Source organism: Rhagoletis pomonella, unplaced genomic scaffold (genome assembly GCF_013731165.1).
Source record: "Rhagoletis pomonella isolate Grant_MI unplaced genomic scaffold, Rhpom_1.0 Rhpom_scaffold_00006, whole genome shotgun sequence".
Classification (NCBI taxonomy): Eukaryota; Metazoa; Arthropoda; class Insecta; order Diptera; family Tephritidae; genus Rhagoletis; species Rhagoletis pomonella.
The window spans coordinates 72,388,337-72,402,515 of record NW_023458560.1 but is presented as its reverse complement, the minus strand read 5'-3'; the positions used below and the strand labels follow the sequence as shown (position 1 = coordinate 72,402,515).

Sequence of the window (14,179 nt, the reverse complement as noted above, 5' to 3'; positions counted from 1 at the left end):
TTGGCAAGAAAAGAAATTAAAATAAATAGAATAAAAAGAAAAGCCAGAAGCGGGAGCAATTCCACGGCGCCAGCACACACACAGCCGCCTTACAAACGTATTACCGAAATGCCAAAGTGGGACTGTATTTAATAGGAGGCGATTGGGTGGGTGGTGACAGGCGTAAACGATTGACAGGAGCGCTCGACTCGCACACAAACACACACAGCCATGCAAACAGACCTACATACATAGGTACATAGATATTTTAGTTGGGGTTGTGAATATAAATGTGAAATGGTAAATGTGAACTCGGATTTAAATGTACTAATGTTTGAGTGCTTTTTATTTTTGTTGCTGTTGTTGTTAGTGTTCCGAAACTCCCCAAAAATATTCGCCGGAAAATAGGTTGCAACACCCAACAGAGCGCCAACGGCAAAGATGTTGTTGCTGGCACCGAAGCACGAGAGAGTGACTGCCTAACGAAGGCTACATTTTCGGAGCGCATTCAAGTAACGGTGTCGCACAGCCATTGCCTTCGACAACGCCATCGCCATTGTCATTGCTTGCGACATTGCCATCTCATTCGTACAAGTATTTGGAAAAGGAAAAACTCTATTTTTCATTTGCTTTTTTAACTTAAATATTAAAATGTTTTCCCAATAAATGTGAGCGACAATGGTGGCGTCGCTAATTGTCTGTTACTGCGCTTGGCTATGAATGTGTAGGTGAGTGTGTGCAGTGAAAGTAGGGTTGTTATATACGGAGGATATGTATAGAAACTTGCGGACAGCGAAATAGGTGCGCCTTGGAATGCAAACATAGTAATATTATAATCCGGTTTAACTATTATTGCTTTTTTAACAGAAGTGATCGTGATATCTGTCGTTGCTGTAAAGCTGCTAGAAACAAGTCAAAGTGGGGATGAGATATTTATCTGCTCGTGTACTCATTCAGCTATCATATCATACTCATCTTTATATGAAACGGAGCGATATTGTCACTACAGCACAGCCCCCTATGTGGAATTTTTATGCTTTTACAACAACGTCAACAACATACTGACTAGAGCTGATTCTGTGTCTTAAGCTGAAATTAGTCAAGAACGTAAACCTACCGTTACGTAAACCCGAGTCAGCAGACACGATCTGTCTTACCAAAGCGCCATGTAAATGAAAACTCAACACCGCCGATTTCTTCCTTCTTTAGATGGTTGCCACTTCGTCAGTTTTGCAGATGGTAAAAAAGTTATTAGTTCCTATTCAAAATATGTTTAAAATATTTGAAATTTACTGTTGAATAAGGTTTTTTGTTGAAGACTAAGTAGTTTATATTAGCTACAATCTATTATAGCACGAAAAATTGTAGTTGAAAATGAAAGTTTATGGAAAGGCATTGATGAGTGGCAACACTGTAGTAAGCAACACTGAGGGCTCCAGTAATCAACAAAATTCTGCAATACAGACTGCGTTTAAGTATGCGTTCTGCGTTCTTGACTAATTTCAGGTTGAGGTGTGCTGCGCAGCGACGCAAGAACATCTTAGCATCTATCATCGGTCTCATATTTTCTTTGACACTCTCAAGAATCCGCAGAACTAGAGTCCTGTGGAGGTTAGGCAAAGTGACTTTTAGACTATAGTTGCCCTTTTCACGGTGTAGATGGCTTTGAACGAGTATATGAATGGAAGCGGTGTAAGAAGCTCGACATGAAATGTGCATCAGCAGATGACGAGACTACATTTAAGTATATACCAGAATTCGTTCAGGTAAGGCACAAGTGTATCACCAAAACCAAACAGACATTAGTTTCACGAAAAACGATGAGCCGCCTCACAGTGGACAGTGGAGGATTCCAAATTGTTTTTTTTTTTATTGAAGATAATTAAATTCTTAAAATAAAAAAAATACAAAAAATATTCGATTCAACTCCGGATGCAGCAAATAAGTAAAATTCAGGGGTTCAACGGGGAACCTGAGACAACATTTCGTGTTCGTCAAGTGGATCTGAAAAAGCACAGCATGCAGGAGAAAATTCAGAAGATTTTGAATTAAAAACCATATGGTCTTGAAGTTTACGGACTGGATCTATTCTTATATGAACAGTTTAATATGCGCAGTAAATTTTCTTAAGCAAAATTATAGGAATTTTCCCGAAATTCGGCAGTTTCGGGTGTTTGGATGCAGTGATAACCTGAAGAAAAAGTATTAATTGAAAAAAAATTCCCAACCTATAGTAAGCATTTTTGTGGCATTTCGATAAATAGCTCACTTTTAATTAGATATGACAAACAAACAGATTTCTACTTAAATACTCTCATACAAACTTTTCTTTGAATACACTTCTTTTCTGCACTTCACAAATAATTTTTCAAATTCAGGACAAATAAAATGAAGATCGAAATTTTATACTATCATTTGAAATTATGTTTGACGGAATTAGTATATGACACCACCTACAGTGGAATATGTAAGCAATGTTAAATCAAGTAAATAAAAAAAAAAACTAGTATACAAAATTAAAAGTATTTCTTGTTATTGATACTTTATGTCCCAAATAGTTAGTTGACACCAAATGTAAAGCCAACCATGCAAATATAGTTAGCTTTCCTCAAAGAAAATATACTGATGATAGCAACCGTTAGTTCCTTTCTAATCAACTTTCAGTAAAATTATTTACATTTCCTGCTGGGAATACAGAGTATAGATTCTAAGTAGTTGTGAAAAATTAAAGTATAATATCTAAGCAAATTATAGAGAAAAATCTACAAGAATGCAGAGAGAATGAACACAGTGAAATAAGAAAGTGAATCACCAACAATTTTATGAAAATACTGTAATACTTCTCGACATTGTTTCCATCATATCAACATTTTATGAATACAGAATATATTTTAATATGTAATATATAATTGCCACCCCGATTCACTTTTTATATTTGTTCTTTAAAGGTCCGAGGTTTACATCTGGTCTTGTGGGTATCGCAGAAACTTAATTTTGATTTTTTGAGAAACCACATTTTGAAGAATGATCAATTTTGAAGAAAAGAGTTGCAAATAAAGAAAATTGCTTGGTGTAATTTTTATGCCGCTTTTTATCAAGCTACACGAAAAATCTGCATATATTTGTGATTCACTATAAATGCGTAAAATTTTATCAACAACTATTTGGTAACTTTGAATAAAATATGGAATTTTCTTAGCTACAACTTTTTGCCTAATATGTACAAATGCCATGTAACTTTTCTAATTCATATTCGTATTTAAAAGTCCCCTATAATAATAGCCTTGTCATGCCCCTGGCTTTATTACATACAAAATTTTACTTCCACTAACGTTCCTATTTCAATGGCATTGACTGTGTATTTGCTAGGGGGAGGAGCAGCTTCTTTGGTTGTCAAACATTAGCCGCTGATCTTAATTTATATTTTATTTTTTTAGGTAACTCCTTTTATTTACTGAAAAAATTTTTATGAAGTGATAGAAATTAAATAAACATAGATATGTTTGTCTCAACAGCATACCTATATTAGTGTTTGTTGTTTTAAAAGAAATTTGATACCAATTTTTATCACATAAAACTGTTCTTTTTAATTCTGCAAATTTGAACACGAACAATTACTACTCATCTCTTCTTGAAATCCACCATTCAACAGCTTAAAATTAATATCTATCAACGAATAAAAAGCAATTCAGCAAACATCCACACACAAATTTCATTCCAAACTGCAAATGTTGTGAATGTGTGCTTGCCGTTCCCCTACTGCGCACAGCTAAAACAAAAGCAAAAAACACAGCAAAAATAAAAGTAAAAAAATAATATGAATTCGCAGAAACATTCCTAAAGCAGAGAAGTAAATAAAAGCGCATATTTATTGGTGCAGCCCACCTGCTCGCTGCTGCCGTTCAAAAAAAAAAAACACCGCAAGGCATTGCAGCAACTGAGTATTAAGAGATAGAGAGCGCACAATGAACGCTGGAGCTGTACATGTTGTGGCGTGCACAAGCGATGAGTGTGAGTGAGAGCGCATAACCGCTAGCCGAAATGGAGCCAGATGCGAATGTGATGCCAGCTGTCGGCCGCACACACAGTGCAACTACAACGAAAACGTGTGTTTGTGAGCTGTGGAAACAAAATGATATGCGAAATGAATTCAGCAAAAAAAAAAACCACAGCAAAATAAATACAAACCAATAGGAAGAGTAACAGCAGCTGAGAGAAAAAATAAAATAAATAAAACAAATAACAATCGTTTTCGAAACGGCAAACTGGAGAACAGCCCCGTGGGGAAAATCTCTAGTTCTGAACTGGGGCGCTTCTAGTACATTTAGACCATAGATGGGCACACCAATACAGTCTCATTTTGTCATGGTATTCGTGAATCGCGCTGAGTAACAGTTGCCACTTTTCTATCAAGAATGATAGAATACAAGATTGCGCCGATCAGAGAGGATTTTTGAGAATAACTTTTGTGTGACGTCACACTGGTGCAATTGCGAGAGAGAAATGCCAAAACGTGAGCAAGAATGGAAGAAGAAGAAAAAATGTTGCAAGGGAAACGTAAACAAGTTGCACCAGTGTGACGTCATGCAAACAACGATTCTGTCAAATTCGTTAAGAGAGGAATAGCGGTCCGAGATCGGCGCAACCTTTGTATTCTCTCAATCGTGCTTTTCTATATTGTACAAAAGTGCGTCGTTTTTTGCGCGTGTTAGAAAACGCTCTTACAAATTTATATTTAATTTGTATTGTGAACATGAAACGAAAATAATAAAATATAATAAAAAAATAATGAAGAAATAATTTCAAATAATGAATTATGAAATTAATTTTTATAAGTACATATGTACGTGCATGAAAAGTTTTTTAATTTAATTTCATTAAACTAATGTTTTAAAAAATGATAGTTTATTCAACAACAAAATTCACGAATTTAAAATTTCTAAACTTTGTAAAAAACTTAGTATTCAATAAAGTATACTAAATATATTAAATTGCCGTATCGTACATACATATATACATAAAACCCATTACAAAAAACTTTAAATTGGTTTACACAGTTCGGCAGTTTGACTTTTTTACCATGACAAATAATGTCGCCTTATATTAAAAGTACGATTCCAAGTAGTCGTATTACCACATAACAAGCATTGGGTATTATTGGCTTTTCTTAAAACCGAAAACTGTAATTGGCACTCATACGCAGCCATTTTGGGCATTGTTACATATATAGGTGGCAACAACGCGCTGAAATTACGAATAAAAATATTCAACGGCGAAGCAATATATCACTCTCATGAAAACTGAAAGCAGACTGAATTGAAATTCGCTGCGTCGTTTCGGTATACGTATAAGCGCTGCGACGCAGACGCTACTCGCGAGTAGCGTTTTGCCCATCATTGATTTAGACCCAGTACTGGTTCGCGATAAATCTCTTTTGCATGCAAGCAACTGGCGAATTTAACATGGCGATGTCCTAGGAAGTGTCAATTGCCCCCCGCCGCATCACTTTTTCAATAGTTCCGAACTAGTCCTAAATTCTATAGTTCCGAACCAGTTCTAAAATCGACAGACGAAAGAAAAAAGTATCATGATTTTTCAATCTTTTCGGTTCTTACGTGTGCGATTTTACATTATTTTCAAAGAAACGTTTTTTCAATTTGAAATTTAATTTGTTTGAATGATTTTAAGAAATGTCGTTTACTTACCTTACTGTAGCTGACTTTGCAGAGGTGCTCGCTGTTATTGGTTAGATTCCAGATGGCCCCAAGATGTTAATATGTTAACACAAAGCTTTGTTTTGTATTACCAAACTATGAAATAGCATCTGCGAAGCACAGAATAGAAGCGTATTTGAACACATATCTATGTAAAGTAAACAAGCCCCCCGCTGCATCCCTTATTCGATGGTTCCGAAATAGTTCTAAATTCGACAAATAGGATCTAGTTCGTTCTGCATCACTTTTTCTATAGTTCCGAACCATTTCTAAATTCGTCACTTTAGATATCGATTTGTAGTGAAAAAAAACTGAAAAAATTAGTTTCTTAAAAGTACCACTTTTCGCCGATTTTGGCCTGGTGGGGATATAGTTCCTATCGGACTAGTTCCTTTTTGGCGATAAAGACCTAGTACGGAACTAGAAATTTGATTCACTAGTCCGCGGTTTCCCTGCAGGGAAATAGAAAAAAATTAAAGTGAGTGTGTGTGTGTGTAGTGGTGCACAGTACCACTTTTTATTTAAATAGCCATGTACATACAGCCAGACATTTGCGCATATTATCCGCATATGTTTCATATTCATTTCGTTTCATATTCATCTTCGTTTTATTATTATTCGGGCTTTATTTTCACTTCAATTTCAGCTGCAGGCGATTTGCGTTTATTTTATTTCTTTCTTTTGCCGATTTCGTTTATTTATTTATTCCACTTAGTTTTCGGTTTGTGGCCTCTTCAAAGATGTTCGACACATTTGAGTGTTTGGCGCATTTTTTGTCTTTCTTCCACACGTTGGCTTGCGACGACTGTGGGCAGAGAAAGCCAAAATTTGTGTGTGATGTGTGGAAATCCATTAGTTTGTAAAGCGAATGCGAGTGGATCGCGGCAGAGGGCATCAGCCGCTGTCACTGGCTCTGCCAGCATTGTTGCGAGTGCTACTTGTTTTTATAACTGCTGCTGTCAAGTTCTGAACACATTGAAAACGACGAGCTACCGACCACAGCTTCCAATTTGTCATCTTTATTATCTAAGCGCTTTGTCGATGGCAACATGATTTCTTTGAACGCGGCAGCGACATCATGAATTTGTATGAGTTTGACATAAAAGAAGAGGAAGAACCTTATCTGTCGCCAGAAAAATAGAAATAGATCTAATCTGGCCACAACCACAGCCGTCGCGTAGCCCGGTCGTCGCCAAAATAATTATCTACATAAGAGTACGTGTTAAAATAATTTGACAGCTGTGGTTTGTAGCTCGTCGTTTTCATTGTGTTCGGGCTATCACTGCCATTGCCGCTGCTGCTGCCACTGTCTGTGCTTTTGCTGAAATATATGTACGTATGTATGTATCCATGAATGGCTGCGCTGCTTTCTTTTGGCATCTGCAGATATCATTTCTATTCATCGGCGTAGCCAGATTGAAATTTAGGGGGGGGACCTCGACCCTATTAAGCTGGTATTTAAGGGTACTATTTTATATATATATATAAGGAAAATTTTAAAGTTAGGGGGGGCTCGAGCACCCCCTGCCCCTACCTGCCTACGCCCATGTTTCTATTCAATGATTTGTTGTTCCATTCGTTGATTCGTTGTGAACATATTTATTTTAACAGTAGATTTTTATTTGCTGATTACTTTTATTGAATATTTGCAGGTTTACGTGATAGGTATGTACGTAGGTTCTATTAGTATGTATGTACCTATGTATGTGTGTATGTATATATGTATTTATCTCGTCATTATATACTGGAAACTGTGGGACTCGGTGACTTACTCTGGAATCAGGTGCACTAAGGTCTTCCGGTAGTAGATCTGGAATCAACTGAAATGAACTGATCTGCATTTTTTTATTAGCTATCTGGTGAAAGAGCTAGAATTTGGACACAATCCAAGAATCCGACGAAATATGTAGTTGTAAAACTGAAGTATTGTAAGCCCTTACCTAAACCACGATTATTGATCTGGTGGGCTAGTTCAAATGGGTATGTATTGGGTAGCCCTCGGGATCCTCATACTGGAAGAGCTGCAAGGCGGGCTTTCGGGGTTTCCATTATGCAAGAAGAGGGCCACTTAGTCTCAAATTAGTCGAGCTGCGGACTTGCAATTCATCCAATATAAGGGAACGTGGTAATAACCACGGTAAGGCGAAACGCAGCTTCCATAGCCAGTAGCCGAGGTGGATCCTCTCCTGGATATATGATACTATAATCAATCTTATTGTGCGGGCCATCCCCTGGTGGAATTCAACATAAAATATGCTGAAGATCACGATCTCTTCAACAGCACAAAGTCAATCTTTATTTGGTCCCAAATGTGCGGCAGATTCATTTAGCATTTCCTGTGCAAATGCCCAACAGTCTGGAAAAAGCGCCTCCAACTTTTTCGAGGTCTTATACAGCTTGCAAAAAACTATAAGGTCTAGAAAGATTCGACAGAAATTTAAGATGGTTTAAAGACATTTAGGGACAGGCCTGGGAAAATTCTGACTTAGGCATCACCATTTACCTTTGCGGCGTTCGAGCGAACTCCTTTTACAGATATAGCAGTCTAACCTAGCCCTAAGCATCTATTTGACAGCTTAACGGCCATTCAGCGGGGCACTTGGGTCGCTTATGGTGCGATCAAAACTGTTCAAGGAATGATTGACCTCTCTGTCGGTCACCTAGGATTAATTCTAAATAGGGCGGATTTGGGTTGCAGGAACACCCCAGGAAATTGCATGGCACATAAAAGGTAAGGAATTGCGCCCTGGAGATCGTGTCTATTGTGAGGCAAGGCATGTGAGTTCCTGTGGAAATCTTTGGATTGCTCCTGGACATATACGACTCTTCGTCGGCTACGCGAGAGATGAGCGAAACCCGCTAAATGCAAAGTTGCTTAGTCCTTCTGACCGGTAGCCGATCGAAGGCGATTAAATGAACTTTCTTAGCTGGCTAAACGTCAAATCGGGGGTCAATCCTCAGGCCCCACAAGAGAAGGGGAGATCGGGCTTATTTCTTCTCAGACCAGTAGAGTTAATGGGTCGGAGAAAATGAAGATGGAAGTAAGAAAATCGATTATGTTTTTTTTTTGGGTGGGGGGCCGTCACATACTTAGTACGGGGACCGGATTTTCTTTTGGCAGCCCTGAAAATACCCCTCCATCTACGATATTTTGTCGGTCGTTTACATCCAAAGCTGTTTGGGAACAACAACCGAAGCTAAGCTAAAGTAATTTTACCTAACCTTCAGTCTTTTTCAAGAAGACATGAAAAATATCTATAATTGAAAACTTGTATTAGTAGGTTCTTTTTTTAACATCTCAGTAAAAGTAATGTCGGACTAAAACACCCATCATGGAAGAGTTGAATCAACTATTGGGGAACCCAAGTTCCAGATTTTCTCGCTGTTATCGAATCCATGTTATTTCAAAACCTCATATGACATTATCACATTTGACCCCCTGAGTGTGTTGATAATGTTATCTGCTATTTTTTTTAGTTTTACAACCAATTTTTTTAAAGTTTATATGGAAATAGACAGAAATTGAAAAATCATTTTCCATTTAAATTGCTGGTGAAACCGGCTGTTAATGTTTTTCGCTTGCTATTTAAAGAACATGATAGAAAGAAAGCATCTAATCATAGATAGATACCTACACAATTATATTGACTGAATGTTTCGTAAGATGATTCTTATACGGTAGACAAACGGGCTCGATTATTTGCATAACCACACTTTATTTGATTTGACTCATGCATTTTCCTTTTTAATATGCGCATAAGCAGCTGAACAAATGAACGAAATGCAGTTTTCGTTGACAACACTGGTAAAAACGGCCAGCTGTTGTCTTTTGTACAAGTAAGCAAACAAAGCGCGCGAGTTCCGCGCCCGCGGTAGCCGAGTGGTAAGAGTTACGGGCTACAAGCCTGTAGGCTGCCAGGTTCGATCCTCGGTTGGAGCGATTGCGAAATTTTTTTTTGGTTTTATTTATTTTATATTTATTTTATTTTATTTGATCTATATATTTAATGTTACTTTATTTTGTTTTCATTTGCTTTATTTTATATCACTTTTTTATTTTACTATCAGTTAATTTAAATTTTTAGAGTTGAATTTTAATAAAAAGTCAACAACAACTAACTGAAAGCAACGTAAAAAAAATATAGAACTTATAAAAAAAAGAATGAAAAAAAAAATAAAAAATAAATGAAAATTTAATTGGCCGTGGGACTCGAACCCACGACCTTGCGGCTCGTTTATCCGCATAACTGCCGTCTGTGAGGTCAAAATTATTATGCGCATATGTATGCCAGATTATATGCATAAGCTTTGCCGTCTGTCACAGCTTTTATATTTCGTAACAGACTGTTAAGAAATCGGTACATATACCTACGCATAGCAACGTTATTGGCACTAAAATAAAATGTATTCTTCAACTGCTCTTCGCAATGTTATTGGTACCAGGGTTGCCACTGACGAAAAAAAATATTTACCATCGACTTGAAAAAAATCTACCAAATGTGGGAAATATCTACCAATAACTTTTTTATAATTATTTAAATAAAAACTATAGTTTTATTATTTTTTTATTTATTTCAATTAAAACTTTAGTTTTTTTATTTTTTATTTTTAGTTATGTTTTTAAGAACTTTTTATTTAACTAGTTATACGGTATTTGGGTCGTATTATTGGCATATTCTCTGTTTCCTTCAACCAAAAGCGGAAGTGATGAAACTAAAGGCAACAATGAAACTTTATTATTTGAAAAACTTCAACTCGAGTTATTATAGACAAATACAGTGACTCAAAAAAGTGATTTTTTTAATATTCGAAATATTTTTCGAGTAAAAATTTTTTGTTGCTTTAACTAAATCCATAAAAATCGAGGATTCAAACTATATACAACATATAGAAAAATTCCAAAAATTTTCGTCTAAATTTCGAATTTTTTACTCAGAATTTTTAGAACAATTTGAGGTATGGAGTTTTAAAGCAAATACTATTTGAGTATAGCCAAAAATGTGCTGCTTATAATTCTCATTGATTTTTTTAATTTTTTTCCATTGATAAAAAATGGCGTTGATTTAATTCTTGTTGCGAACAATCATGGTGCGTTATTACATACCTGTAAATTTTTTCTTTATATTTAAATAATCATTTAAAATATTTAGGCAATCAAAAGCTCCTCGGGATTCCAGTAAAATTAGTTTTGAATGGAGCGCGATATGTTCGGTTTATATCGATATACATTTCTACGTATGTAATTATATAAAAAGTATGCAAAGAAATTTTATTAATTATTTATTTAATTTTATATTTAAAGATAACTACGAAAAATAAATCGGGAACGGAAATTTCATCAAAAATCTACCAAAATGAGAAAAAATTTACCTTTTTACCAACCCAAATTTTTTCTACCAATTTTGGTAACAATTTACCAAAGTGGCAACCCTGATTGGTACTTAATTTTTTAATACAAACAGATATTTATATGTACAGTCATACAACATATACATACCAACACTTGCACATTTAAACACGCACACATGCATAATTGCGATCATCTTTATACGTAATGTGCTTTCACAGAAATGAATTTCCTTTAGTTGCTGTCTCATTTTTCAATGCACATATTTACTCACTTCACTAGTCCCTACATACACATGTATGTACAAGTTCATGCATGCATACATACCCTGCAAGAACAGTGTCAGCCATTTGACCATTAACCTGACGATCAGAAATGAAATTAATTTGTCAGTACGTAGAACAAAGTTTATATCAGTTTCTTAAGAGCACTATGCGAAAACTGATGTAAACAAATGTATACGTGTGATTTTTTCTCTTGCTATAACGCATTGAAATTTCCGAAAAGCCAAACATATATCTTCACTACTCACTCTCATTCATTTTATTGGGTCAGCGCTGATTGCAAATTTATCAGGGAAGATAAACGTCATTGTTTATGTTTTAGTCCGTCACAATCCATCATACATGACAATCGTCATTGTTGTTGTATTAGCCCGTCACAATCTATCAGATATGACGATTGTCATTGCTGATGTATTAACACGTCACAAATGATATTTTTTTTGTTCTTTAACAAATATTATAGTTTTATTTTTTATTCATGAAATATGTACATGTATGTGTTTATTTTAACACTTTAAAACTATACTAAACGCAAAATCAATTCATTTAAATAATTAAAAAGGAAAATATATCCCATGTCAAAGCTATAAACGCGCTACGTATTGACAAGTCGAAATATTTAATTTATTGATATTTAATTATATTTATTTTTAAAAAGCTATAGTTTACTGCTTAATAAAATCCGTAATTCGGTAACGATTTAAAGTTTTCTTATTCGATTTCTTAAAAAGCTATCAAATTGGACTTCTTAGAAAGATTTTGAGTATGCAGTTTTATGACCCATTCAATTAGTATAATAAAATGTAAGTTTGAAGTACTTAGGGCTTACCGTTGATTTTTGGAATTTTTTTTTTGCTCATTTTCTTCTATATAAAAGGACATTGCATGATAAAAACATAGCAAGGTATAACCGTTCTCTCAATTTGTCGGCCATGATTTTTTTTTTGAAGTTTGCCAACATTTTAAAATCATATAAAAGTGAAAATAAAAAATTGAAATTGTTCGAAATTGTTGTTGCTTGAGATTGAAAATGAAAATGTGTGTGTGAGTTTGTGAGTAAATTTAAAAATTAAATTGTTTGGAAACGTCAAGAATTTTAAAAGTGACTCTCAGCGGTTCTACCTTACTATATTTTTATCATGGGACATTGTATGGAAGGAAATGAACAACACCGTCAGCAAAAAAAATTCCACAAATCAACGGTAAGCCCCAGTACTTCAAGCTTACATTTTATTGTACTAATTGAATGGGCTACAAAGCTGCATACTCAAAATCTTATTAAGAAATCCAATTTGAAAGCTTTAAATTATTAAATGAAGCGTTCGGATTTTGTTAAAGAATGAAATATAGTTTTATATAAAATAACAATAATTAAATATCAAAAATATAAATAGTTTGACTACTCAATATGTAGTGCGTTTATAATTTTGCACGGGGTGTAGTCTAACGTTAAAAGTCAAATAAAAATGGTTTACTTAAAGAAAATACATTTCTAATCTCTTCCTTTAAAGCAAATACTTAAGTTAAGTAATACTGGAAGTTAACATTTCAAAAACGTAAGAATACTTTTGGTGCCTTTAAAAAGATACAATGACTTAAACAAGTGACCACGTGTTGATTTTTGAAATTTAATATTTGTAATGTTTTTCGAGCAAATTTTTTTTGTTATTATTCTACAAAAATACCTTCTAAGCTTTAACCAAAACCATATAAATCACAGTTCCAAACTTTATACAAATTTTCATCAAAATTTAAATTTTTTTGATGAATATTTCTTGAATTTTCCTAAAATGTGTATAAAGTTTGGAACGGTGATTTATATGGTTTTGGTTAAAGCTTGGACGGCATTTTTATAGAAAAGTAACAAAAAAAATTAGCTCGACAACGATACGAATATTTGAAAAAATCAAGACGTGGTCACTTGTTTGTGTCACTGAATAATAATTGTATTACAAATCACTATTAATTTATCCTCCTGTCTTGTTTTTCTTTTCCATATATTTTTTTTGTTTCATTCGGTGGTGACTCTTCTCCACAGCCTTTCGCACATCTTTTTCATACTCGAAGGCACCATGCAATTGAAAAACGCCTATATAAAAAAGAAAATTTATTTAAAAATTACTTCGACTTATTGTTATTAGCATTTTTTTACCCCTCAATACTTTTTCAAATAAAGTAAGTTTCGCCAGAGCTCGTTTGTCTCCCCTCCCGTCCCAGTTAAATGACTCAAGGAGATTGTCCGTAAGAATGTTTCGGATGACGCCATCCACATCCTGCGAAGTCCCCTTAAGCTTATGGCAATAAGTTGTCTGTGTAAAATAACCATACAGAAAAAATATATTAGTATTACATAGAAGTTATAAAGTTTATTATACGTATTATATTTTACCGTAGCTTGCGCGAATTGAGGTTCTTTGAGTTTTTCCTCAATCTCGAACACAGATTCGACGGTATTCAAAGGCAGCATTCTTGCCACTTCGTCAAGCGCGTCATCTTTTTCTTCTCCAGTCATCAGACAGACTGATCGCTGGACGTTCTTTATTGCGACCTTGCATTCCCGCAACAAAGTATTTTGAGCAAGCATTTCCGATTTATTGACGTACTGTTAAAAAGCACCAAAATTTAGCACCAAAATTCCAAATGATATTGTTTGCAACTTATGTTTATTTATTTATTTTCAATAATTTTCATTGCAATTATAATTCAATCTACAACCGATTAATTTTTGTTGGATTAAAATTTGAGAAATTTGTGTCAGCTTTTAAACTTTTATTTATGGGGTTTATGTTAAAAGTAGGTTAAATGAGGTTAGCAACAAGAGTTTACGGGATGTACATAGCTCAGTGGTTAACGCT

The 14,179-nt window shown here is 34.8% G+C and overlaps 1 protein-coding gene across 1 annotated transcript in view; it reads right to left on the bottom strand.

Moving 5' to 3' along the window:
* Positions 1 to 13,210: 13,210 nt before the first annotated feature.
* The window catches only part of LOC118742096, a 1,497-nt gene continuing 528 nt past the window's right edge, over positions 13,211 to 14,179 (bottom strand). Inside the window, exons 3-5 of the mRNA XM_036474059.1 lie at positions 13,714 to 13,926; positions 13,477 to 13,633; positions 13,211 to 13,413 (exon numbers count right to left, since the gene is read on the bottom strand). Of these exons, the coding sequence (XP_036329952.1) occupies positions 13,292 to 13,413; positions 13,477 to 13,633; positions 13,714 to 13,926 (492 nt within the window). The 3' untranslated portion in view covers positions 13,211 to 13,291. The remainder of the gene's footprint in view (positions 13,414 to 13,476; positions 13,634 to 13,713; positions 13,927 to 14,179) is intronic.